Raw genomic sequence first — 26732 nt, 5'->3', positions numbered from 1 at the left:
TTTATTTATATTTTTTACAAAGCTCTGAACAAAATCGTTCAAACACAAATTCCACCCAAAAATTCAAAATATACTTCTAAAACTATATTGCAAAAACAAACATTAACTCAAACAACAACTTTATGTTGGCCTTATAGGGGAGCAGTTGGATTCAGCCATTAGATGATTTATGTCATATTCACTGTTGCCACTAGAGCAGAGTGTATCCACCCAAATCAATCAAATTAATGCAAACACTTTCAAAACAAACCATTACAACGCGACTCGAATTAGACAAATCCTCAAAGCAGCAAAATTTTATTCAAACATTTTTTCGAAACAAATTACTCGAGTCAATCAAGTAATCGTTGCAGCACTAGAACGTTTTTATAAATTATAGTACACAGTAGTGAGTCATGGGGGAAAAAATCTGCCAAAATTATCCAATATTGAAAACGACTGGCTTTGATTAAAGGAACAAAGTCTGCCAGGACTATTAACAAGCTCAAAACCATTGTTTAATTGACTGGTCTCCAAAATTTGATATAAGTTTCAGAAGCACAGACACTTGTCTGAAAAAAACAAAAAACAAAAACAGGACACATATTTTGTTTTGGGCAATTTAGACAGTGTGGTATTATACTAGTATGATATATCTAAAATATACATTATATTTTAAAAAAATATTTTGTTTATTTACCCATAGCAGCCAAAACAAATAGACTGACAGTTTCGCTCCAAGAGCCATACTCAAGCTTGCACTGAAATATCACTGTCATTGCACTGCTAATGCCACAACATAGTCAAATGCATATACTAAGTAATATATTCTCAGACATCGGTCTCAATCTCGGTACTGCATAATCTGGTTACTGCATATGCAATATTTCCACTTACATTATACAATTTTTGTACTGTTATATCAAAATGTATGCACAAACTGTCATTTGCACAATCATATCAGGTCAGCCATTTGCCTTTGTCTGAGTACTCTAAATTGTCAAATTGGCACTGTTACGCTGTTATATTACCACTACATTTTACTAAATACTTGCTGCTAGTCACTTACTTTATTCCCAATCTGTGTACACAGTGTAAAATGTGTTTTTATATTAGCCTTATTGTGCTTTTGCTTTTGTTTTATGTGGTGCACGTTATGGCGAAACTTCAAATCTCGTAGTACCCTGTCCAATGACAACAAAGGCTTTCTATTATTTAATTATACTTCGTAAACCAGTTATTCTCTACATACTCAGTTAATGTTTTATGTTTCCAACAATACCTACCGTTTTTCTTTCATGTAGTGCGTGTAATGAAAGCAGTGGTTGTTTGAGATTTATGTCATTTCAAGTCATCGTAATAGGTCAATTGACAAGGTTACCTCACCTACTTTATTATTATCGTCCCCACTGGACCACATCTCCCGCATTTTAAGCGCGCCAAATGACTATAGGTGGAAATTGCATCATTACCCTAAACAATTGACATTGAAAATAGGGTAATTTTAATCAGCAAAGGTTGGAAAATTGATAAATACTGAGTGTAGCCCATCAATAGCCAACTAAAATCCCTGACAAAAGAGTTGGAGGAAAATGCTAGCATTACAACATTAGCATGCACGTACTGTTAGAACAGCCTCTAACCTTAGCTCTCCCAGCTTCTAACTTCCTCTGGCGTTCATCTTCATCCATCTCCTTGTTTAGACCAAAACATTAAACTTTCCTGAACTGGACGACTGGAAGTCACAATTTTTTTTATTCCTTCCGAACATAAATTAGCGAGTAGAAATCTTAAGCTTCCTTGAGACGCACTACTGTCAAACTCGGAATTTTCAATATGGCCGCCAAGTAAATTCAGGGTTACTGGTGGAGTGAGCCAATTAGAGTCGTCGTTTTACCCGTCTTCGGCCAATAGGATTGTGAGTTGATTGGCAACAAGAGTTTAAAGTAACCGCCTCTTCTCTATTATCGAAACTCGGTGACCAATCGGATCATGTCATGAAGCTGCTGCAATGCCTGAATGAATTGCTCCAGGGGCGAATGAGAATTCAGAACAGGCAATATAAATTCACTACTAAAAACCGTGGGACAATTTAGTGAAGGTTGAAATAGAATCGTTTCGGAGAGTTTACAGTTAACGAAGTAAAAACACATTCTTATCAGGCTTTGCGTATACATACATTTATTTGGTGTATAACGATAAATCGTCCATCCTCGTATTCAAACACATTGTAGCTGTTAGTATAGAGACAAACAATCCCTCCAAAAAAACGACGACGAAATGTCACTAACAGTAATACAAAAATAAATAAATAAATAAAAATTTTAAAAAAAAAAACACTTGACCGAAATCACTTTGTCTGTGTAAGATTTTTTTTTTTTGGGGGGGGGGGGGAGATACTGTATTCCGACAAGTCAAATCATGACATTTTACGGTCAGTTAAGATTAATAGTTTACCAAACGTCAACAGAATCATAAAAAAAATTATTAATTTATATAAACATACCACAGAAAATAAGAAAAGACATCGCCCGAACAGGGACTTGAACCCTGGACCCTCAGATTAAAAGTCTGATGCTCTACCGACTGAGCTATCCGGGCTTCGGCTAGCACACTGATGCTACTGCCTAATCATAGTACATGAAACACACACATGCTACGTTGAGTTTTGCATTTTAATGTGTGATTTTACATCTGTACAAGACTGTATTTTACAACTATAGACAACAACAACAAAAAATCTTCACTACGCCTTTGAACTACCAGCCTCTCATTTGATTGACAGTCACTTTTATGGCACTTCCCATTTGTGAGTCACAATGATAAAAAAATAAATCATGTAAACATTCAGTCGACACATGCTAACTTAGGTCACAACAAGTCATTAAAGTGCGTCAAGAATTGTGTAGTGGTGACTTTTCGAGTCATGTTATAATGAACTAAACAATAACCTGCTCTCTTTATTAACCATTATGGATGTAAGTCATGCACTTATGCTGAGAAGGGCCATTTGACCTCAATATTTTTCACACAATTCACAATGGTTGCTGAATTGCTTTTTTAACTTTGCTCAGAATGGGTCTTATATATAAATTAGCACATAACTTAAACAATGTAAATCGTAATTGGTGCTCAACCAGCAAGGTCCAGCCCGCAGACATTGCATCTCTAGTGGTATAGCCTACTGTACATACACTGGTGTATTCACAAAAAAAAATCAGGATATTCAGTTTTCAGGTTGAATTCAGGACAAAACTAAAATCCATTTGTATGTATGCTCAGTGGCAAATTTTCCTCTCCGAATATTAAGTACTGTTCATTGCGAGGCCAAGTTTTTGTCTAATGATGTCAAATTGTGAGCAGCTAATACTTCTTGTGACATGGTCCAAGTGACTAAAATGTTAAACAGATGAACGTGTATTTTTTTTAAGACAAGTCAAATAACTAATCTTATTAATAGAGGTTAGCATGCATTGCAGGTTCATCCTCAAATCTTACCAGAAATGTGAATAGCCCCTAATCTTTTGTGTGTCGCCTATTTCCGCTCTTTAAAGACAAATCTCGCTTTTGAATTTCCCTTTAGTGTCTCAAAGACTGCACCGTAAAACCAAAGCAGTATCATTAATCAGTTATCCAGCCCGCTGCGATCATTTTTAGAAAAAAAATAAGCCCCAATGATTATTTCAGGGTCAGCTCTGCTACATTCTTCTTTGTATCAGAGTCCAGGAAAAAGGTCCAGCCAGGGCTAGTGTCTTCAGGTGTCTCTGAAGGGAATAAACCCACTGGTTGAGCCGATGTATTAGCTAACAAACCTGAGAGGAAAAAGCAACAGACATCAGTACATTTCTATGTGAATGTGTGCGAAACATGCACGGAGAGTATTGGTTCTATGCGGGTCAAAATATGTAAAAGCATGTGTTAGAGACAGGCTTCAATGAGTGTTTGAATAACCATTTCCAAGTTACACGACGCAATGTGCCGAGAATTCTGTAGCAGCCAGTGGCAAATCTACCTTGTGTATGTGCGGCGGTAACTCGTCCTCAGAACTCTCCTCTGGGAGTGACTCGTGGCGGCGTGGTGCCGACTGATACGGTTCTTCTGCCCAGCCGCCCATCGGCACACGGGCAGACCTCGTCACCTTTCCCCCTGCACCTAAAGCATCTACGTGTGCAGGCAAATCCCACTGTCAACATTTTTTACACACTAACTAGATTATCAAATGTTGTAAAAAAATAAAAGTCAGGTAGATCCAAAACTATTGGAATTGAGCAATAAAAAATATTTTTTGTAGCAGTTTGTCTCGGCATTGTTAAAACCAATGACGTATCAAAAGTAAAGGATTCCGACAGGAGGCATATGGCAGTTCCTGTCAATGGAATTGACATATATGATCGTCCTATTCACTGTCAATGGGACCCAGTTGGGACTTTTTTGTGGGTTAGACTTCAATGAATGAATGGAAGCCAATGGAGAGTTTTCTGTGGGTCCAATATCGATAACCATGGAGTCAAATTATTCCATGGGGTCCAATGCAATGATTTTTGGTTGAATTTTCCCCATAAATTTTCAATAGCAGCGAGCAAAACAGTTTGAAGATGGAACAGTTGAAATCATGCAAAAAAAAACTAAACAAAACATTTTTTGGGTCCCAGTTGAATATCAATGGGCTTCAATGGAAAGCTTTTGGTCAAAAATCACAACCACCAATATATATATTTTTGGAGGTGACGATGTAGGATTTGTCGGTCTAAGATGAAATTCAAATGCCATTGAAAATGAATGGGAAATTTTGTCCATTAGAAATGCATGGGTAAGTTTTAGGCAAATTTTGGCGCAAGTGTACATTTTTAAAAGAAACTGTATTCAACTTTAGTGACCCTAAGCTTCCTAAATTTCGTGAAGTGTAAATTATGTGTATCGGATAAAGACTGTAGGACAAGTAGCGTTTTGAATTTTTCCTTTCTTAAAAATAATTAAAAAAAAAAAAAATGACATTCAATTACCGCTGTGTGGGCACCGGTCGCCACTCTGTTGCGTTGACGCCCCCTCCAGGCTGGCGGCAGCGCCTTCAGAAGCCGAAGAGGGGATGGCAATGGGACTGGGCACCGAGGTGGGGAAGGTGTGCGAGCGAGGGAAGTTTTTATAGCGGGAGCCAGAAACGCTTTTCACTTCATCCAGGACGCTGTCGCTGCTCTCATCGCTCTCCTGCCTATGCCATGTGTGGCGGGAGAGCGCGTCGCCACGGGACTGCTGTTTGTGTAGCTGAGGAAGAACATACATTTTCAACATAATAATGTTCAAATCGAAATTATCTATTATGATCTACCCACTTACTTCGTGTATATAAAGTGCATGGATGCTCATCTCTGTGGAGGCGTACTCTGACAAGACCAAACTGGTGAGTTGAGCCTCCCACGCACTGCTGCCGGAACTCACGGTTCGGGCATCTAACCTTTGAGAATAGAAGCAGTATACAAAGATAAATAGAGTTGTGAGGGATTATGGCAAGTACCAGGAAGCTTGAGAAGCACCCTTTATTTTTAGAAATGTATAACTGCTTAAATCATTCTTCAATACTTTCAGAAACTTAACAGTAAATTCAGAAAGAAAAACTACGATCAATACATTTTTAGTTTGCATGCCAGGATTTTTCTAAATGATATTGTAACCCTTTCATTCAGGATTTATGACTATTTTTAACCCTTACAGGGCACTCATTGAACTCATTGACTGCAATTGACGGCGCTAGACGTCCAATCCGTTATGACTTATTTATGATCATAATAATATAAAAAATACAACAATGATTAATGAAGGAGATAGTACCCTTTCTCGTAGGCACCGTCTAACTGTTTGCATTATTCTAACACACTTAATATACTCAATCGGGAATAGTATCGTTTCTTGTATTTACTGTTTGACTGCATTACTCTAAACACACCCAATATAAAATAAATAGCACTTATACCATAGTTTAATGAAAAAAAGCAGAATATAGGGCATAAGAGATAAACAACGCCTTCTTAACACAGGAGCCCAGCGCATGCGTCATACAACTGACTGAGCAAAATTGACGCACCAATTCTCACTATCAGTTCTCCTGGACAGTCCAGAACAAATAGCGGGACGCTCTGTCTCAACACAAGGAACACTGGAGAACGCACGATATCCAACTGATAACACGATTGACAAGACTCCAAGAGCCCCTTTGACGCTGAGGTGGCAAAATCCAAAACCCTCGTTGCCCGGACAACAGTAACACCCTAATTTTACTGTCCAATCCACAAACAGACAATAATCCCAGACACAACTTTCGTCCTGCCCACGACCCGCCCTGCGAGAGCCTTCAAAAGACAATGTTTAACTAGTCGTGGTCATTTTTTTCTCGGGAACCTTTTGTTGACTTCTGATATGGTGACCTTGGAACAAGTTTGCCTCCTCGCCTGAGTCTGTTTCGCCTTTCTGTTTGATCACTGTCGACCTGAATAAATTGTCAACTTGTTTTCGGTGAGCCTTCCTTAAACCTTTCAAAATGGAGTCAGTACAAAGGGTTAAAACTAAGGTGCGCGCGCTGAGTTTGGCCTTCTGGCCGGATTGTTAGAGTCTCGCCAGCCCGGGCCGTTGGGGCTGCGCCAGCGCGGGTCCGGCAGTTCGGCTTGCACGAGTCCAACAGTCTGGCTAAAAGGTCAGATTCCTTCATTATTTACCATATTTTTTGGACTATAAGTCACACCTGAGTATAAGTCGCACGAGCCAAAAAACTGCACAATGAAAAGGAAAAAAAATAAATACTGTAAATCGCACCGTACTAAAAGTCGCATTTTTGGGGGAAATTTATTTGATAGAATCCTGCACAAAGAACAGACGTGTCATCTTGAAAGGCAATTTGGAATAAAAATACAATAGAGAATAACAGGCTGAATAAGTGTACGGTATGCTAACGTTACATGACGCATAAACAACTGAGAACGTGCACGGTTTGGCAGTGTAACATACCTATTAAGAGTTATTCAGATAACTATAGCATAAAGAACATGCTAATAAGCTACAGTTATATAATAATGTGTTAAAATTTCACACATAAGTAGATTCAGAGTATAAGACGCACCCTCTGCCAAACTATGAAAAAAACTTATAGTAAAACTTAAAACTTAAAAAACTTATACTATAGTGATTTATAGTCCGAAAAATTCGGTATTTAAAAAAATATAACAATATTGGCTAAAAAAATTTCAAGACGGAAATAGTCCATTGCTCTATTAAGGGTTAAAAGTTTTAAGTGTACACTTTTGAATAGCTGTCCACAAGAGACCACTGTCACTGAAAGGGTTAAGTTAAAAAGTGATTTAGGCAATAATGCCATTTGCATGAAAAAAAAATCCAGAATTTTTGTTGACTATTAATTAGTATTTGTTTTAATTTGATTAAAATTAAAGGTATTTTTAATTACATAATGTTCTAAAACATATTATTAATTCATTCATCATTACTGCTTTAATACTTGTCTTCTATTTCAAAATCTGTTTTTGACGATAGAATACACACACACACACATATTATATATATATATATATATATATATATATATATATATATATATACATATATATATAATTTCCCCCCCCCAATTTTTCTAAATTTTGTCCTTTTAATTGTTGGAATTGTAAACATGTAACATTACCTGCAAATCCCAAAATTCTCAAGCATGAATACTATTTTCTGTACTATTTTCAGACATAATGCTAATACCCAGAGCCAGTCATGGTCCTGCTCAGTGCAGAGGTGGGGCCGGCAGTCCTGTAAGCTGCACTGAAGCTGCCTCTTAGGTGAAGACTGCTGCTTATCGGGGAAAGGGAGCGCAAGGCCGCGACCGCGTCGCTGGCTGCCAGCGCGTTACCACTCAATGAACCATCCCGGGCAAAATGAACAGAGGCCACAGTGGACGGCGCCACCAGCAGATTGGCAATCAGGCTCCTCGGCTAAAAGGGGAAGAAAATAAACTGTAGAATCAGCGGGGGACTTGTCAATATGGTTTTGCTCAAGTGTGGGCAAGCACCTCAGATTCAGAAAGCGGATGAGTGTCTGAGGAAGCTCCGGTGGCCTCTCGCTGAACTCTTTCCTTCAGCTGGCTGATGAAGTGTGTGGTCTCACGGGGAGGCTGCCACTGCGGGTTTGTGATGGCAAAGTGCATCAGTGACAACTCAGTCTTTCCGTCCTCCGCCTGCTGGTAAATGGATGCCTCAGTCTTGCCCTCAGACATCCACTGTGGAGGAAGACACAAATCTTAATTTACTCGTCACTTGATTAACTGCCAACCAGTCCAGAGTTTAGTCAGCTGATTCTTAAGAGGAACAACTGAGTGCGCAAGGTGCAAAGGTCCTTACCGCAGGGTGCCCATGTTGTCTTATGTCCATCTGGGCAAAGGAGCAAGTGTCTCCCACACCCACTACCTCCACTGTAAAATTCCTAAAAAAGTCAATAATCTCCAGCGATTTTCTTCTCAGGCAGAAGATGAGGATGATAGGTGTGACGACTGGACTCAGCAGCTCCTCTAGGATAAACACCTACAAAAAGAAAGAACATATGATGACTAAATGTCGAGGTACTAACTGGCCTGGTCTGCATTCTTTAATTCAGCCCTCCAAGTAGAGGTGCTACAATTAATCCATTAATTGACAACTCTTATTTTGATAACCAATTAATCGTTTAGGACCTTCTTCACCTTAAACTTGTCTAAACTCTTGAAATTATAACATACATATACAGTGGGGTAAATAAGTATTTAGTCAACAACCAATTGTGCAAGTTCTCCAACTTGAAAAGATTAGAGAGGCCAGTAATTGTCAACATGGGTAAACCTCAACCATGAGAGACAAAAAAAACTGAAAATCACATTTTTTTATTTTTAAAGAATTTATTTCCAAATTAGAGTGGAAAATAAGTATTTGGTCACCTACAAACAAGCAAGATTTCTGGCTGTCAAAGAAGTCTAACTTCTTCTAACAAGGTCTAAGGAGGTCTAACGAGGCTCCACTCGTTACCTGTATTAATGGCATTATCTTTTTTATTATTAACTCATTATCGGTGTAAAAGACACCTGTCCACAACCTCAGTCAGTCACACTCCAAACTCCACTATGGCCAAGACCAAGGAGCTGTCGAAGGACACCAGAGACAAAATTGTAGACCTGCACCAGGCTGGGAAGACTTAATCTGCAACAGGTAAAACACTTGGTGTAAAGAAATCAACTGTGGAAGCACTTATTAGAAAATGAAAGACATACAAGACCACTGATAATCTCCCTCGACCTGGGGCTCCATGTAAGATCTCACCTCGTGGCGTCAAAATGATAACAAGAACGGTGAGCAAAAATCCCAGAACCACACGGGGGGGGGGACCTAGTAAATGACCTACAGAGAGCTAGGACCACAGTAACAAAGGCTACTATCAGTAACACAATGCGCCGCCAGGGACTCAAGTCCTGCACTGCCAGACGTGTCCCCCTGCTGAAGCCAGTACACGTCCAGGCCCCTATGCAGTTCGCTAGAGAGCATTTGGATGATCCAGAAGAGGACTGTGAGAATGTGTTATGGTCAGATGAAACCAAAATAGAACTTTTTGGTAGAAACACAGGTTCTTGTGTTTGGAGGAGAAAAAATACTGAATTGCATCCGAAGAACACCATACCCACTGTGAAGCATGGGGGTGGAAACATCATGCTTTGTGGCTGTTTTTCTGCAAAAGGACTACAACGACTGATCTGTGTAAATGAAAGAATGAACGGGGCCATGTATTAAGAGATTTTGAGTAAAAATCTCCTTCCATCAGCAAGGACATTGAAGATGAGACGTGGCTGGGTCTTTCAGCATGACAATGATCCCAAACACACAGCCAGGGCAACAAAGGAGTGGCTTCGTAAGAAGCATTTCAAGGTACTGGAGTGGCCTAGCCAGTCCCCAGATCTCAACCCCATAGGAAATCTGTGGAGGGAGTTGAAAGTCCGTGTTGCCCAACAACACCCCCAAAACATCACTGCTCTAGAGGAGATCTGCATGGAGGAACGGGCCAAAATACCAGCAACAGTGTATGAAAAGCTTGTGAAGAGTTACAGATAACGTTTGGCCTCCGTTATTGCCCAAAAAAAAAGGGTACATAACAAAGTATTGAGATGAACTTTTGGTATTAAACAAATACATATTTTCCACCATGATTTGCAAATAAATTCTTTAAAAATCAAACAATGTGATTTTCTGTTTTTTTCCCACATTCTGTCTCTCATGGTTGAAGTTTACCCATGCTGACAATTACAGGCCTCTCTAATATTTTCAAGTGGGAGAACTTGCACAATTAGTGGTTGACTAAATACTTATTTGCCCCACTGTAACTTCTCAGTTGTAACTATCAGTTTTCTTCAATATATTTTTGTTAAGTCAAAGTCGGACATGAACAAAAATCTTCTTTTACTCTGGAAAACAACAATTCACATTTTTGCCAATTTTCGGACATCTTACTGTCTAAGCTAGCTTCTTGATAAGGCTGCAACAACTGCTCGATCAAATCGTTTAATAAATTAGTTGCCAACGAATTTGGAATACAGTTGTAGACAACAGTTAAAGCAACTCTAGTACTAACTTTTAAGTTTTCGTCGATTCTAGGGACGTTGGTGGACAAAAGCGGTAGTGTTTTGCCGTAAGGAAGACTGCGTTTCACATGTGGACCAGCGCACACCCGCACAGTATCTTAAAATCATGATCTCCCGGTTGCCTCCAGATGGAGCAAACCACATTTCTGTTTCCAGCGGATGTGTGAGGATAAATAGCAATGAGATAATGAATCGAGTTGTGGCTAAAGAATAGCAAATGACGATGTTGATAATAAACGTTTAATTTTGTACCGTATTCCCCCAGCGGACGGCACCCCCCCAACCCGAACTAATCAGCGGCTGGTCACGCCAGCGAGCGAAAGCCAGGCCATTGTTTATTCTTGAGTTTCCTTTTATCCTGCTAGCCTACCCTTTCCTTTTTTTGTCTCCACGGAAGAAACCTTTTGTCTCTTTTGTTGCTCTGCCATCTCTGCGGAATTCACGCAAAAGCGTTTACATCGACTTCCGTCTTTATAAAGAATGGGGACAGCTAAGTGACGTCTACCTTAAAGCAGTCAACACATTTGTAGTTTTTTTGTGTGGCAGGGTCCCTGTCAACCTCCTCCGATACAGACCTCCTCAAGATATAAAAGAGGTGTCATTTAATTAGTTGTCAGTCAACATATCACAAATGTTATGAAAATATTTTATAAAGGTTGAAAAGTTACCTAGCGTTGCAATAAAATATTACTTTAGAAAGAAATAGTCATCTATTTTGTCTTCATTGTTACTTACATCATGCCTAAAACAACTTTAATGTAAATTGTGAGAGTAATTGAAAAAAGTGACATTTATCCGATTAATCGTTTCATAACTCATCCGATTAACCGATTTTGAAAATAATCGTTAGTTGCAGCCCTAACAACAAATGCAACTAAAGAATAAATTTATGGCGAAATTGCGTAGGGATGCTTTGCTTTGCTGGTTTGGAAACTCACAGGTCACTTTTTGTTAATTTTAGTACATTTCCAATTCACTTTTGTTCAAATTGTGTCCTTCTTGTTGATCGGAGGTAATTTCCGGAACAATTTGTGTTCAATTTGTTGCATTTCTGGGTCAATTCCTGTCAATATCATGTCTCTTGCTGTTGAATTTCGGGCTTTTTAATGAATTGCTTTGTCAAAAATAATGACTGCCAATGGAGTTTTTTATTTTTAAAGCATTTCTTTGGCGTACAAAATAATGATGGGACTATAGAGATTATTTTTGTGGAGCTAAGAAGTTGAAGATTACATGTTGACAGTTTAAATTGTTAATTTAAAAAAAAAATGTTTGGTGGTGGTGGTGGGTGCCCAATAATACAATTTTAAAATGGGAACCACCACAAATGACTGAGCTCATCTGTCTATTAGGGCTGCAGGTATCGTTTATTTTAGTCGTCGATTAATCGATGAACTAGTTAGTTCGAATAATCGAGTAATCGGATAAGGAACATGAAAAATTTAATTACCCGAGCTGAGCCTCAAACAGTATAAAAAAATACATCGATGACGAGCTAAGTCCAACAAAAGAACAATTGGCTGACTTAAGTAACAAAAGTCCGCCAGCTTAAATGCTATAAAAATGCTAATTTTTTTTTTTTTTTTTTTTTACAACGCTCCTAACAATTGGTTTAGACACATATTCCCACAAAAAAACGGCTAAATATACCTATAAACTAAATTATGAATACATTAAAAAACATTGGCTCGGACAAAAACTTAGCTTACGTTGGTCTTGACAGGGAGCAGTTGGATTCAGCCATGTGAAATGATGCAGACCAGAGAGCACTGTGTCCACTCTAATCAATAAAACTAAATGCAAACACTTTCAAAATAAACCATTACAACACCACTTTAATTAAACGAATCTTCGGAGCAGCAAAATTTAATTCGAATATTTTTTCTAATCAAATACTCGAGTTAATCGATTAATCGTTGCAGCACTACTGTCCATTTAATAAAAAATAAAAAGTGGCCCTTGAGTACAATGTTTGCTGACCCCTGGTATAAAATTCCTCCAAGTTTGCCATTCACACTTACAGCTTTGTACTGGAAGACCTGCGAAAACTGGTCTCGAGTCTCATATCTGTGAGCGTTGCCCTGCCAGTGGTCAGGCATATAATGTATATGAGCCAGGATGACACGCAAAAGCTGCTCGGGACAAAACACCATATGCTTATCAGGGATAAATGACCTGGAGACAAAGGATCATGACTTCAATGTTTAAAAACAGATCGCACTGATGATAACCTTACTCCTAAACGGAAGAAAGTCCTACCTGCAGACCGTGATGCACACTCCCAGCAACGTGATCGACGACAAGACGTGCTCAACAGCGAGCACGTCCTCGTCATAGATGGTCAACGCAATTAGGACAGCCAGGAGGGAGCCGGCAAAAAAGGCCACATTTTTTGCCACCACGGTCAGGAGAGGAGATAGGAAACAATTCATGTACTTGGAAGCGGCCTGCACGTACAAGAGGAACAGAGAGGGAATGAAGAAATCTAACCCTGGAATTCAACATACAGTGCCCTCCATAATTATTGGATTTATAATAATTATGTGTTTTTTAACTTCTAATATATATTTTTTTCTAAATAATATGGGACCTTAATGGAAAAAAAGAGAAAAATCCAACCTTCAATACAAGTGCATTTATTCAGTGGGGAAAAAATCCCACATAAAGAAATAATTATTTGACATCAAATAATGTGTGTCACAATTATTAGCACCCCTGGTGTTGATACTTTGTACAACCCCCTTTTGCCAACAAAACAGCACCTAATCTTCTCCTATAATGTTTCACAAGATGGGAAAAGACAGAAAGAGGGATCTTCAGCCATTCCTCTTTGCAGAATCTCTCTAAATCATCCAGAGACCTGGGTCCTCTCCTCTGTACTCTCCTCTTCAGCTCACCCCACAAGTTTTCAATGGGGTTGAGGTCTGGGGACTGAGATGGCCATGGGAGGAGCTTGATTTTGTGTCTGTTGAACCATTTCTGTGTAGATTTAGCCATATGTTTAGGGTCATTGTCTTGCTGAAAGACCCAGTGACGACCCATCTTCAGCTTTCAGGCAGAGGGCAACAGATTTTGATTTAAAATGTCCTGGTATTTCAAAGCATTCATGATGCCATGCACCCTAACAAGGTTCCCAGGGCCTTTGGAAGCGAAAAAGCCCCACAGCATCACTGACCCACCCCCATACTTCACAGTGGGTATGAGGTGCTTTTCAGCATGCGCATCTTTCGTGGCACGCCAGACCCACTTAAGAGTGTTTGTTGCCTTAGAGTGTTTGTTGCCAATTTCCAATGGCATTTCCTCTGTTTACTGCCATTGACGGGCATGTTTGTCCATTCTATAGATGCCAATGTACTTGGATGCCATTGAAAGCTATGAACGTCCAAATTTTTTCCTATTCATTTTCAATTGCAAAAAAAACAATGTCCCCAAATCAACAGAAAATAACCAGATATCAATAGGACACCCACCAAATGACCTGATATGATCAGGCCACGCCCCCAAATGTTCCCAAATGACCTTATATGATTAGGACACGCCCCCAAAATGTTCTCAAATGACCTGATATGCTCAGGCCACGCCCCCTAAATGTTCCCAAATGACCTGATGTGACTAGGCCACGCCACCAAATGCTCCCAAATGACCTGATATCATTATCCCAGGCCCCATAAATGTCCCCAAATAGACAGGAAGTCATCTGATATTGTCCCCAAATTGTCCCCAAACCAACCTAGGCGGGGGCTAAGATCTGTATCTCCACATGGCAAAGACCAGAAGTAATTTCTCCCGAAATTGCAGTTTCTAGTTATGATAAGTTTTAAAAATGTTACTATCCCACAGATTTTTAAACAAGGAAAAAAGTACACCCAATTCTTTAAAAAAAAAAAAAAAAAAGTTAAAAAAATTGCTTGTCTTTATAAAATGCTTTCTTGAGTGTCTACTTAAATCCGCTCCAGCTGCTCACTTACTCACAATGAGTTGCCACAGCAACTGTTTAACCAGGTAAACGATGATTGAAGCATGACTCGCTTTGAAGGTCGAGTCTCTGGCCAGATCAAAGCTCAACCATCTGTCAATCAACGTTTACTTTAATAAGCAACTCCAGTTCACTCTTTGACAAAAAAAAAAAAAAGCGCAAGGAGAGGGAGGAAGGGAGCGATCGGTTCAGGACACCAATTTATTTATTTCAATTGAAAAAAAATCCGCGATGGACTGAGGGCGCCAAGTTTGAAGTGCGAAGTTGCGAGGGATCACTGTATATGGGTTAAAAGGCCTGTGGTACTGTTTGGCAACAGTTTATTCAATCCCGTAGTGCACGCACAAGCACACATAACAGCTGTTCCTAGATTTAGAAGTCATTTCTTTTAGCAAATTTCAAATATATTTTATTGTTTGGAGATATGCAAGCACTGTACCTTCCATGCAAATGACCAATATAAATTTGGTTTAGTGTAAATTGCAATAAAATAAAGTAAAAAATCAAATGCATAATATTTTTTACTAACAGCATTTACTTTGAAAGACAGGATAATGCTGCCTTTCGATTTCCTGTTTTGTGCCTGCTAAACTGCAGGACTTGATCCAGCTGGAGTTGATGGAGCAGAAAATAGATCTGATCCACATTTTTGTCTGGATGGAATGGAGCGGAAGAAGCGACGCGGAGGATGTGGACCATCTCATATTGATTAAAATGGCAACGTATTTGCTGCATCGATCGGATTGGAATGATGCTGAGCGGACACTGACTATGTGGAATTTGGGGGTAACGATGTCTCCAGTAGACTTTTCCACTACCTTTCACTAACCTTGTAGCCTTTGCTGAGTCTGGACATGAGCTCGTGATCCAATTCATTGAAGTGGCGCAGGTAACATCGACCGTACAAAGACCAGCATCGAGCTCCGAGAGAACCTGGCTCTCGCTTGATCACCTTGACAAAGAGTCATCTTTACTCTCGATCCAAATTTCAAGCTCCAGTGAGCCTGTGAAAAGCCGTACCTCTGTGTAGCTAAAGAAAGCGTAGAGAATCTGCCACACTAGGATGACGGGACACAAGAGGAGATTGGCAACTCCAATCCACAGTATACGTGACGCCAATCTGTCGGCCAACTCCAGGCGGTTTCCTCCTCGCTTGTACTCAGACTTTAGACTCCATTCATTCTCAAACAACGAGCCTGAAGAGGAAAACAAGGCAGAAATTAACCTGACTTTCCCGGGTGGGACAAAAAAAAAACTAAGCAATTAGAGTACAGTGATCCCTTGCTACTTCGCGCTTCAAACTTCGTGCCCTCAGTCCATCGCTGATTCTTTTTTAATTAAAAAAAAAAAAAAAAAATACAGATGGGCTTCCCGAGCCAATCACATATTCTCTCTTTTTCTCTCTCTCCCTGCTCGTTGTTGGTCAGGTGCACTGGAGTTGCCAATTAAAATTATCGATGATTGACAGCAGTTAATAGTGGTGTCAACAATAATCGATGCGGCAATGCAGCCCGATGCGGGGCATGGACGCTTCGATTCGATGCGGGCAACAAGCCGAATCGATTCAGCGCATTTTAAAATATATAAGTATGTTCAAAAATCTTCCCTGCGCAATTCCGGTGATGCAACGGATTTGGTTTCCCCATTTGTATTATTATTCTCATGTTTCATTTTTTACACGCCGCATAATTCTGGTCAAGTTTCCCACCAACCTCGTAGAAGCCAAAATATCTCCAGATGTCTGCTTTCAATGTCTTAGGTGCATCAATAATCTTTCTCACTCCCTCTTTCTCCGCTTCAGCCATTGTTATGTTATGTCCTATCTCTTAGAGGTTAGATCTTGTGCCCGAACCCGATTAACATTTTGGGCCCCACCCACACGTTCGGGTCGGGTCGGGCCGCCGTCGGGTCGGGCCGCCGCGCCAGACTAGGGCTGGGCGATATGGCCTTAAACATGTATCACAATAAATTGAGCAGATTTATCTCGATAACGATAAATGACGATAAATTCGCCCAAGCGGACTGTTATATAATTTGAAAATCTGAATCAATGCATGAAATACAGATTAACTATTTCTTGTTGATTTATTTACCAGCATTCAATTTGATATACTGTATTTAACAATTGTACATGCAGTCTAAACATTAAGTTTATAAAATGTATTGTAAGCAATAAGAATTCAAGTATGAACATTTATAACAGCGTGTATGACTTGAACAATGTACATTGTCAAAATCAATATGCCTGTGCAAACATGCATGCAAACAAGTAACACAAATGACTTGCAGCTTGAACAGTACACTTCAAAAAGACAACTTATTGTTAATGGCTGATGTGACATAATTATTAAATACAAGTGTTTACTTTATGGTTTAAGGGTTTTTTTCCCCCCAGTGCATTTTTTAATAAACGCACGCACAATAAAAATAGCTGGGGCCATTTCTCGGTCATTATAAGTTTTGCCGTTGGATTGTACTTTATGCTGAATGCTTTACCATCACAAAAGCTATCAGAGGAATCACACACAGACAGATACAAAATAACGCCACATAGTAACTGCTAGATGCAGTCCGTGCCCAATCCACTCATTAAGTTCAGCCGTTTCGACAAGGTTAGAGCCGCTATCCGACTCCATAACGTTCATTTGTAGCGTTAGCCGCTAGCTAGCGTTAGCCTGGCTACCAGTAGAAAGCACTGAAAGCACCATCTCCGGAAATCGTGAGAACAAAGGAGGACAGCGGGTGAAAGCCCGTCTGGATGCCACCAAGAGTCTACTAAATGTCGGTTGAAAGTTTGGTGAACCTCCCTTAAGCCACACTCCATCACGTTTTGCTTGTAGCGTTAGCTGCTAGCGTTAGCTTACCGGGCTTTTGTTTGATTGGCTTCCTGATGATCACGTGACTCCCTACGTAAGCACATTCACTGCTTTCTTAAAGGGGAATGTACATAGACGAACAACACAGAAAGCGGGATGAAAAGACTATATTTTCTTGTTTTATTAATTTACCGAATTTACCGACATGGTCAAAATTACGTCGGTCATCGTTAAGAATTTCGGTGACGGTAAATTTTCGGTTTACCGCCCTGCTCTACGCCAGACTAATAAATTATTGAAAAAAAAAAAAAAAAAAAAAAAAAAAAAAAAGGCTCTCTGTATTGTGCATTTGCTTGCTTTTTTTTGTAAATATTGAACTTTCTCAGCATTATTTGGTTGTGTTAATGCTTTTATAATGATCATAAAAATATGTAGACTATTTAAACATTAAGAAAACCTGTGTTTTTTTTCTGCCAACTGAGAATTCGTTACAAAGGACACTTTTATTTATGCACACAAAGGAAACAGAAATGTGATCCTTTTGAATCTTCTCCTCTGTCTGTCTGCAAAACCCAAGTTTTTTTTTTTTTTTTAATTAAACTTTCCCAATGTTATTTCGTTGTGTAAATGCTTTTATAATGATCATAAAATATGTAGACTATTTAAACATTAAGAAAACATGCGTTTTTTCTGCCAACTCGAAGAAATGAAAATAAATTGCTGCTGCTGCGGGGTTTTTTTTCGCGTCACTCCAAAAAATAAAAAATAAAAAATTTCGGTTTTTCGGGCTGGGCCTGCAAATCTACTAAGCGCTTTGAGCGCCTTGAAAGGTGGAAAAGCGCTATATAAGTGTAACACCATTTACCATTTACCATTAATAGATCGGGCTCGGGCCGGGTCGGGCTTCAATACCAGCGGGCCGTGTCGGGTCGGGCAGGATTTTTTAGGCCCGATCTAACCTCTATTGCACATATATAGTAGGCTAGGCCTACATTTTACTTTTGTTCTACATTGCAATTTAGTTGATGTTTTGTTTGCAACTGAACTGATCCCTGGATTGATATTGCGATAAAGATGCTGCTGCACTACAATATTTTCTTTGTCGTTTTCTTTAATATTTACTGGAATATTTTTGTTGATGGGTCGTCGTGACTAAAATACAGTGACTATTATTACTGATTTTGCACAGGAGTTCAGATGTTGCACTGTGTGAAAGGCTGCTACTGTGTGGAAAAAAAAGAGAAAGCCCTGGTCTCATTCAAAGCACTAATTAAATGCTGTGATCTGTTTTTTTTTTTTTATAAATATGTACTGTATATCTGAAAGTATTTTCATTTGACTTCAACACAAGAGCCAATAAAAAGTTGTTTAATGTCTGACCGCTTGTGTTTCCTCATGATTCACGCAAAATATGCTTTGCTTTAGAATTTGAATGCATCCCAGGCTTTAATGCATCACGATGCATTGCCGAATCGAACTGAATCGAATCGTGATCCTCTGAATCGAATCTAATCATGGCCCTCCGGATCGTAATTGAATCGAATCGTGAGGGCAGTGCCGATGCACACCTCTAGCAGTTAATGTTTGATCTTTCCAGAGAAGCGAACTTCAAAGCGCCACATGCATCAATCATCGTTTAACATGTTCACCAGTTGCTGTGGCAACTCGTTGTGTGTAAGTGAGCAGCTTAAGATTTGAATGGACTCACTCAATGAAGCATTTAACAAAGCCAAGCATTTTTCTGCTTTATTCTTGTTTAAAAATGTGAGGTGTCAAACTTATTTTTGTCACAGACCACATCGTAGTTATGATTTCCTCTGGTGGACTCCCACAATTAATCAATAACTGATCGAATATCAAATGAATCACTATTTTGATAAAATATTCCTAGGTTTGATAAACTGCTTGAGTGGCGACATGACATGCCTTCAGCCTGTAAAAACTTAACGGATAAATACATATTGATGTTACAGACCTGGTCCCCAAAAGAAGATGAGTTCGAAATTGTACTTGAGGCCCCGCGTAAAGAACACAACATCTCCCAGTAGAGGAAGTTGAAAGCGCACAGGAAGCAGAGATTTGTTCACCATGGCAACCTGCAGAAGTCAAAAGAAGAAACCGCATAGTAACCTCAGCTTAAATGAAGCTTTATTGGCTAAAATAATGTGGCACACAATAGAATAACAACCATGTAATTTTTGAAGCGGAGGATGCGGTGGTAAATGTCAAGCTCGGTCAGCTCTTTCTTATGAATGCAGATCTGGTGTTCCTTTTGGATCTCTACTATCCTGGCCTGAACCTCCTGCCATGTTGCATACGGAAGCTCCGACTAATAAAAACATGAGTTAAATGTAAAAAAAATCTCAAGGGAAAATTAACAAGCTCGCTCATCTCACCATTGTCATCTTCAGTGCATTTATATAGAAGGATCGGATCTCCCAGTAGCAGCAGACGTTGTAGATGAATTTCACCAGGCGATGAAGCCAAAACACCCCAGAGATTATCAGCACAAACATGACAAATGCATTGTCTCCAATTCTGTGGGAAGAATCAATCAGTTAACTATTGCTGCTTTTACAGAAAATGTCACAGAATGAAAAATAGTTTGTAAAGGTCACGAAATTTGGCAAAATAGCTTTTGTTGTATAGCTCCTCTACGTTGAGAAGGATAAACATTGAACTTCTACGGAAGCTGCCCTACCGTGCGCTGCAGACGTCCAAGGGCACAAAAGCATCGGGCAAAGTGACCTTGGACGAATCTGTGTGGTTCACAAACTTGTTGGCGAAAAGGATGTCGTAGTCCACGCAGTTGGCGAGGAACACTGTAAAGCCCACCACGAACAGCAACTGACTGCACAGATAGAGTGCATCCGTTAAAAGGCTTTTTTGTTTTGTTTTATTTTTTTGGAAAAACATGCTTCTAACTAGTGTTGCACCGATACCAATACTACTATCGTAAGGGGCCCTGACACTAGGCATGTGCCGATAACTGGTTTCAAGCTATCTCGTGGCATCAAAACGTCACGGTTTCAAAACCGTAAAAGGTATTAGCTATTTTTCATCTAGCATAAATGCAGGGAGAAATCCCTCGCTTGCAGCTGCAAGGCTCAACCCTCCCCACTGGTTGTTGCTCAGTGTCAGTGAGTCAGCTGTGCTACACGATGGCTGGAGGGATGAAACTCCTAAACTTTTTCCCCCATCGAAGAAAACGAAATCGCAGGTATGGGAATACTTCAGCTATAGAAAAGTTACAGAAGGCCGCGGCTTAGAGGAGGAGGGCCAACCGACATGTAAATCATGTTTGCGGAGTGTGGCTGCCAGAGTGTTGTTAATAACGGCGTAAGAGTATAACGGCGTTAGAGTATAACGGCGTTACTAACGGCATTTTTTTCAGTTGTGAGTAATGTAATTAATCACTTTTCTCATCTTGGCAATGCCACTACCGTTACTGAGGATGTAAAGGCGTGCGTTACTATCCGTTACTACTTTGGTTGAATGAGGTGAGAAAAGTCTGGGAGACTCACGGAGACGAGAGAGGAGAGCAGGAGTGGGGAGGAGGGAAGGGAGTGTGACGCCGTTGTAAAGGCGATGCTAGTTGGCTCCAATAACACCTAACTGTAACCAATAGCCTACAAACTACGCCCACATGATGCTACGGTAGAGATAACATGTATATAGAATTAGATTCGAAATGTTAGACTCGCCAGCGTTAATAAACAGCCGCCATCTTAAAGCAGTAGACTTCTCAGGAAGGCTCTGTTGTAGAGAACCTACTCAGCCAACCTAAGTAACTTTTTATCTAAAATTTTCCTAAATCGGCAAAATCTTGACTTGAATCCACCTTTAAATGATGAAACAGTTTTACATGTCAAAAGTAGATAGAAAGGAACTAATGCAATAACGGGAGCAATTTTAACAAATTTAACAGTTGATTCACAACATTTAATGACAAAAGGTTACTATGGGTTTTTTTGGGTTTTTTTGTTTTTTTTCGGAATGAAAAAAAATATGAAAGGTAACACCAGTTACTTTGTCAAGTAACTAATTACTCTCACATTTAGGTAACTAAGTAGGTGTTACCTTGTCAAGTAACTAATTACTCTTACATTTAGGTAACTAAGTTACTGACGCAATTACTTTTTAGGAGAAGTCATTTGTGACTGTAATTACTTTTTTTTAAAAGTAAGATTAACAACACTGGTGGCTGCTGAGGAGGCAATACCTCCAATATGATTTTGCATTTATACAAAATTAAAGGTTAGTAAACACTATCATGAACGTTTACCACCAGCTACAAGAGTTAACTCCAGTGTATTTGGTGTGCCTAGCGGTGGTAAAGTGTTTATTTCTCTCTGGCAACTGTCTGTGTTGAGAAAGAGTGTGTGTATAATGTAAACATGATACAAGTCACTCACATGTGCTTTTTATGAGAAATAATTCAATTACCTTTGTTCTTATGATAATAATGTTAAGCTGTGGGTTTTTGCTCACCTAAAGTACTGTATTTATTCTAATGTTATTTAGATTTTTTTTTTCACATAATACTTATGTTCCAATTTGGTAGTATGTTTTGAAAAAAAAATATCCTGTTCAATAGAAAAGTTCACTCACACCGGCACATGCCTACTCGACACAGTACTAAAATGCAGGTACCAGTATCGACGAGTACTAGTACTACTACCTCCCAAAGACTCTGGAGTTTTTGGAGTTTTTCCTCGCTGACATGGAGGGTCTAAGGATGGGGGATACCCAGGACTTAAACTTTATCTATTCATCTTTGTTGCTTCATTTGCTGTTTCTGATTGTGTTTCATATTGCCTCTGCAAAGCCCTTTGAGACAACCTTGTTGTGATCCAGGGCTATACAAATAAAATTGAATTGAACTGAATTGAATAACTAAGAATTAACACACCGATGCCGCGATGTACTTTTCCAGGTTTATTTTCTAAACACTGGTTGTCCCTCCCATGATAGCCACCAGTGTTTGTCACTCTTCCCAAGATGGCCGCTGATTACACACGCCGCCGAAGAAGAAAACGAAGGAAAAAAAACGAACAACACAGTAAAGGTAAAAAAAAAAAATAGCTAAAAGTCGTTTAATATTTTTTTGTAAGATGAAAACTGATCGTCAAGTCTGTGGTGTTTTGAGACAAAGAGGGGACTTTTTATTCTGCTCATTTAGCAGCCACATTGTAAATGTTAGAGCCTATACTTTAAATGCTGGATAAATGTACATGTCAACGAACAAACACTGGCATTGACATTAGCATCTAAAGATGTAAGCTTTGTTGTAAGGAGGGAAAACGGGGGAAAGTTGGCTAGCAAGCCTACACAGTCTCCTGGCATGAGTGATTAGCACGAGCTACGCTAACATACTAATGTGTTTTAATGGCATTGATTTTACTATCAGTCTTTTTTCCTGTTTTACAAAGGTCTTCAAGCAGTGTCTGATCCACCCATGAAAGCAGTCATTTTACATTCAACTGAGTATGCAGTAAGTAGTTTTAGAATTAATAGAGTACATTTTTTTCAAAAACATGGTTTAAGTCCAGTATTGGCCCATACCACACAGCCAGGTATCAGGATTGGTATCGGGAGCAAAAATGGTATCGGTCCAACAGTACTTTTAACAAATTTAGAGGCTACAACATACACCAGCTCGAAGATCTCTCCCAAGAGCATACACGTGAAACCATTCTTCTGATGCAAATTATAAACGTAAAAAATGTTAAGGAGAACTTGATTTGGTGCCGCTAAGATAGAGTCTTTCCTCTCTCTGTTATTTGCTGCTTTCACACCGTTTTACAAATGGGTTGTTTGTACGTCACCCCGATGTAGCACATGTTGACTAAAACAAATTTGAAAGGATATTCGCTGGAAGAACAAGTCCAGGTTCTCAATGTGGTGCCAGTGAGCTGCAGTAAAAGAAAAAAAATGTCCTTTCTGAATATTGCTGTCAGAGACCACAATTTGTTTTTTTTGTGTCTAGTGCCTACATTTAGTGCCTTCTGTGACGTGCATCAGCAGGTTCTCCTCGCCTGGCGGGGAGTCGCTGTATGAGGCCTCCAAGCGCTGGTACTCTGTATCGAAGTGGGCCATCGCGGGAGAACAGCGTCAATGTTGAGTCGCTGCAACCGCCGCTACAGTCTGCGGCGCATGCAACATTCGGGGGGCGGAGGGGAAAAGGCCGATGAAAAGATGATGGGATAAAAACAAAAGAAACATCAGTTAAATTCCAATACATTTCTTGTCAATTTGTGTCGGAGCACATTTTATCATCAATTTTGACAAGAGGATTGTCATTTTGTTAAATTTGTCAGACACTGTGCTGGAATAAAACAAAAGCAACCCTACATTCTGTCGTGATTGTGACAATACACATCGGAGAGTCACACTACCAAGATAACACATATACATATATATATATATATGATTTCTATTACAATCAAACTTTGAATCAGGGTATATAACAGCTATGTAGTGATGCACGATAATTCATTTTTCAACCGATATCAATAACCGATAATTTCCTGCCCCTTTCACTCGATAACCAATAATGTCACGCCGATAATTCTATTCAAATATGTATGTAAAATTTTAAAGTATACAAAGATCAAATGTTACTGTGCAAAAATGTAATTTTGTGCTATTTTTTTCCCCACATCAAATGTGAACAAGTAGTAAATTCCAACATCTAAACAATGGCAATGACATTGTGTAATGGTAAGCTTTTGGCAACAATTACTTAGTAAACTGTTGATTGCGCACATTTGGAGGCTAAATCAAGTATATAATTATCGGATTGCATTATCGGTTGAATTTCGTTTTATCCGGATTATCTGTGTGACATCATAATTGCCATTATCGGCCGATAATTATCGGTGACCAATATTATCGTGCATCTCTACAGCTATGTGTACATTTTCGTAAACTGACATGAAAAAAGGCAGCCACGGCAAACCTGGAAGTTATTAACAGTCTGCAAACGCTTTTGGAAGTGCCCTATTCTATACCTTGTCTTCGTTTTTTTTTTTCTTTTACAAACAAAGAAGTGAGTCAAAGTACACTAACATGTAGGTGAACTCCAAATACTTTGCCTTGTTTTTAAATTTTTACTATGCTGGTCAGGCTGAACCTGGAATTAAATTTTGCTGTATTTGCAATGACAAGTAAAGCTTATCTCATCAGACTATTGGTCAAATTTAAGTGGCGGTTGTTTGTTTATGTTCATCAAAAACCCTTGTCAATAGTACATATAGTCACCTCTTTTGGTTGTGCAGTTGCCTGATATACCAAACTCACCGCTGTTCCAGCGATTGAGTCTGGCGACCTTCCGGCGGATCAAATTCCCAGGGCGGAGCAAGCCACAGCAAACAGGCAGCTGAGTGGACCAATCAGCGACGGGCAGATGTGACGTTCTTAAAGCGACAAGTAACTAGCGTGAGTGGAGAATGGCGAAGTTTATTCAACATGGCTAGCGCGAGCCATGTTGACTGTTCTCAATGACTTGTGTCGATGTTTTTGGTCATTTAAAACTGATTTTACCGCGGATTGGAACATATTCTCGGCTCTCTCGTTCGCCATCTGTGTTGTTGTAGAGACGCCTTTCGGCGCGCAACGCTGACGTTACTCGTTAAGAACAAGTCACGCAAATTAAAAAAATCTGATTGGACGGTTGATTTTGTGCTTGCTCGAGAGGCCGTTAATGGGCTGGGTCCCAGACTATTCTCACAGTGTTTGAAGAATACATGGAGAATAGTCTGGCGGTGCCAGGCAAGTTGTGCAGCGTTTCCTGCCACACTTTTTCCTTCCCACAGACTTGCCACTGAGGTGCCTTGATACAGCACTCTGGGAACAGCCTATTCGCTCATAAATTTCTTTCTGTGTCTTAGCCTCTTGCTTGAGGGTGTCAATGATGGCCTTCTGGACAGCAGTCAGTTCGGCAGTCTTGCCCATGATTGCGGTTTTGAGTAATGAACCAGGCTGGGAGTTTTTAAAAGCCTCAGGAATCTTTTGCAGGGGTCTGAGTTAATTCGTTGATTCAGATGATTGATTAGGTTAGTAGCCTTCTCTAGGATAACTTTTCATGATATGCTAATTTTTTTAGATAGTGATTTTTGTTTTTTTCTTGACTTTTTTGCCAAAATCATCAATATTAAAACAATAAAAGGCTAGAACTACGTCAGTTGTGTGTAATGAATCTAAAATATATGAAAGTCTAATGTTTATCAGTACATTACAGAAAATAATGACCTTTATCACAATATGCTAATTTTTTTGAGAAGGACTAGTATATAGTTGTTTTTTTCTAGATCCGGCCCAACTAACTCCCATTTAACATGCACGTGAATGTGTTTGGTTAATACTCAACATGGAAGCTTTTCTCAAATGGTTGTTTAATTTTACATAAAAATGTTTGGAAATTATTTCTCTGGTTCTAGGTTTTTTAAATCCACTGTACGTGCTCACCTCCATTCCAGCACAACACGTCCCCTCCAGCTGTGGATGTTCTCCATTCTCGACTAGGCGAAAAAGGAGAAAGATCTCAAAGAGGACATGCTCTTTGAAAAGTAGGTAAATAAATGACACATTGGCTAGGTCGAGCTGTGAAACTGGCTCAGGTGTTGTTGGCACGAAAAGGCCCGCCTCGCACACAAAAATACGCAGTCGGTTCAGCTGTTGACACAGTCAGCGTTTCTCGCAATTTCTCACAACAGAGCGAAATTCTCAATTTAAAGCAGTCAAGTGTTTTGTTTTCTTTCTTCCCCTCTTCCGCAGTTAGGTTTCGTTTTTAGCAAGTAGCTCTTAGCGTCTGTCAAAGGCATAATTGACAAGGAGATTCAGCCAATAGGGAAACGGACTCTAGAAGGTAATTATTCAGCGGCCAATCAAATTTGAGTAAAGGCGGGCTTTGCTGTAGGGTGTCCGATGACACACACTCTTTGTAAACACTGTTCACGAAAATCTACCGCCACCTGCTGGTTGTTTATTATTACAGTATATTGAAAGGTGACTGTAAAGCAGGGGTGTCCAAACTTTTTGCAAAGGGGGCCAGATTTGGTGTGGTAAAAATGTGGGGGGCTGACCTTGGCTGACGTTCTTTACGTAGAGCAATATATTTAGGCACATTTTATCAAGCCATTCCTTGTGTCACATTTGTTTTATTATTTTTTTAAATTAATAATTTCGACAATCTCTCAACTAGCCTTTGTGGCGTTCTCCTTCGACTCTCGGGCTTTTGTGAATACTGCCGCTGTAAAATTAAACTAGCTTCAAGTTGCTTCAATTTCTCGCTACGTATCTTCCCTGTAATCTCGTC

General features: G+C 39.6%; 2 protein-coding genes and 1 non-coding gene across 9 annotated transcripts in view; all 3 read right to left on the bottom strand.

Moving 5' to 3' along the window:
- The window catches only part of pcnt (pericentrin), an 86886-nt gene extending 85030 nt beyond the window's left edge, over nucleotides 1–1856 (bottom strand). For 4 of the 5 annotated variants that reach the window (XM_057859016.1, XM_057859019.1, XM_057859017.1 and 1 more), the window contains exon 1: nucleotides 1623–1855. In XM_057859016.1, coding sequence (XP_057714999.1) covers nucleotides 1623–1670 — 48 coding nt within the window. In that variant the 5' untranslated portion in view covers nucleotides 1671–1855. Of the gene's footprint in view, nucleotides 1–1622 lie in introns of all 5 variants that reach the window. The other variant, XM_057859018.1, reaches the window with a different exon arrangement.
- A 651-nt stretch (nucleotides 1857–2507) lies between these two features.
- trnak-uuu (transfer RNA lysine (anticodon UUU)) lies at nucleotides 2508–2580 on the bottom strand. Its single transcript has one exon. It is a non-coding gene; the product is annotated as a tRNA-Lys (tRNA).
- Nucleotides 2581–2640: 60 nt separating this feature from the next.
- atg9a (ATG9 autophagy related 9 homolog A (S. cerevisiae)) lies at nucleotides 2641–26229 on the bottom strand. Of its 3 annotated transcripts, XM_057860119.1 has the most exons (20): nucleotides 25883–26229; nucleotides 24716–24831; nucleotides 23410–23560; nucleotides 23285–23328; nucleotides 23067–23131; nucleotides 20115–20264; nucleotides 19810–19951; nucleotides 19602–19742; nucleotides 19389–19509; nucleotides 15618–15793; nucleotides 15427–15549; nucleotides 12881–13068; nucleotides 12643–12796; nucleotides 8364–8543; nucleotides 8036–8242; nucleotides 7729–7958; nucleotides 5314–5431; nucleotides 4983–5241; nucleotides 3992–4140; nucleotides 2641–3791 (listed from the first exon to the last, which is right to left on the bottom strand). In XM_057860119.1, exons 3-20 carry the CDS (start codon nucleotides 23510–23512, stop codon nucleotides 3783–3785), a joined length of 2559 nt encoding a protein of 852 aa, XP_057716102.1. In that variant the 5' UTR covers nucleotides 23513–23560; nucleotides 24716–24831; nucleotides 25883–26229; the 3' UTR covers nucleotides 2641–3782. The 3 variants fall into 3 exon arrangements, with proteins under 3 accessions (XP_057716102.1, XP_057716101.1, XP_057716103.1); XM_057860118.1 differs by lacking the exon at nucleotides 24716–24831; XM_057860120.1 differs by lacking the exons at nucleotides 12643–12796; nucleotides 12881–13068; nucleotides 24716–24831.
- Between the last annotated feature and the right edge of the window lie 503 nt (nucleotides 26230–26732).

The sequence above is a fragment of the Corythoichthys intestinalis genome, chromosome 15 (assembly GCF_030265065.1).
Source record: "Corythoichthys intestinalis isolate RoL2023-P3 chromosome 15, ASM3026506v1, whole genome shotgun sequence".
Classification (NCBI taxonomy): domain Eukaryota; kingdom Metazoa; phylum Chordata; class Actinopteri; order Syngnathiformes; family Syngnathidae; genus Corythoichthys; species Corythoichthys intestinalis.
This window is presented reverse-complemented; position numbering and strand designations above follow the sequence as displayed.

Coding starts and splice junctions, on each gene's coding strand:
- atg9a (XM_057860119.1), bottom strand. CDS start 23,512: ATGGCCCACTTCGATACAGAGTACCAGCGCTTGGAGGCCTCATACAGC. Junction 23,329..23,409: donor CGTCACAGAAGGCACTAAAT/GTAGGCACTAGA, acceptor CTTTTACTGCAG/CTCACTGGCACCACATTGAG. Junction 15,550..15,617: donor CTTTCTTTAGCTACACAGAG/GTACGGCTTTTC, acceptor CTCTTTGTCAAG/GTGATCAAGCGAGAGCCAGG.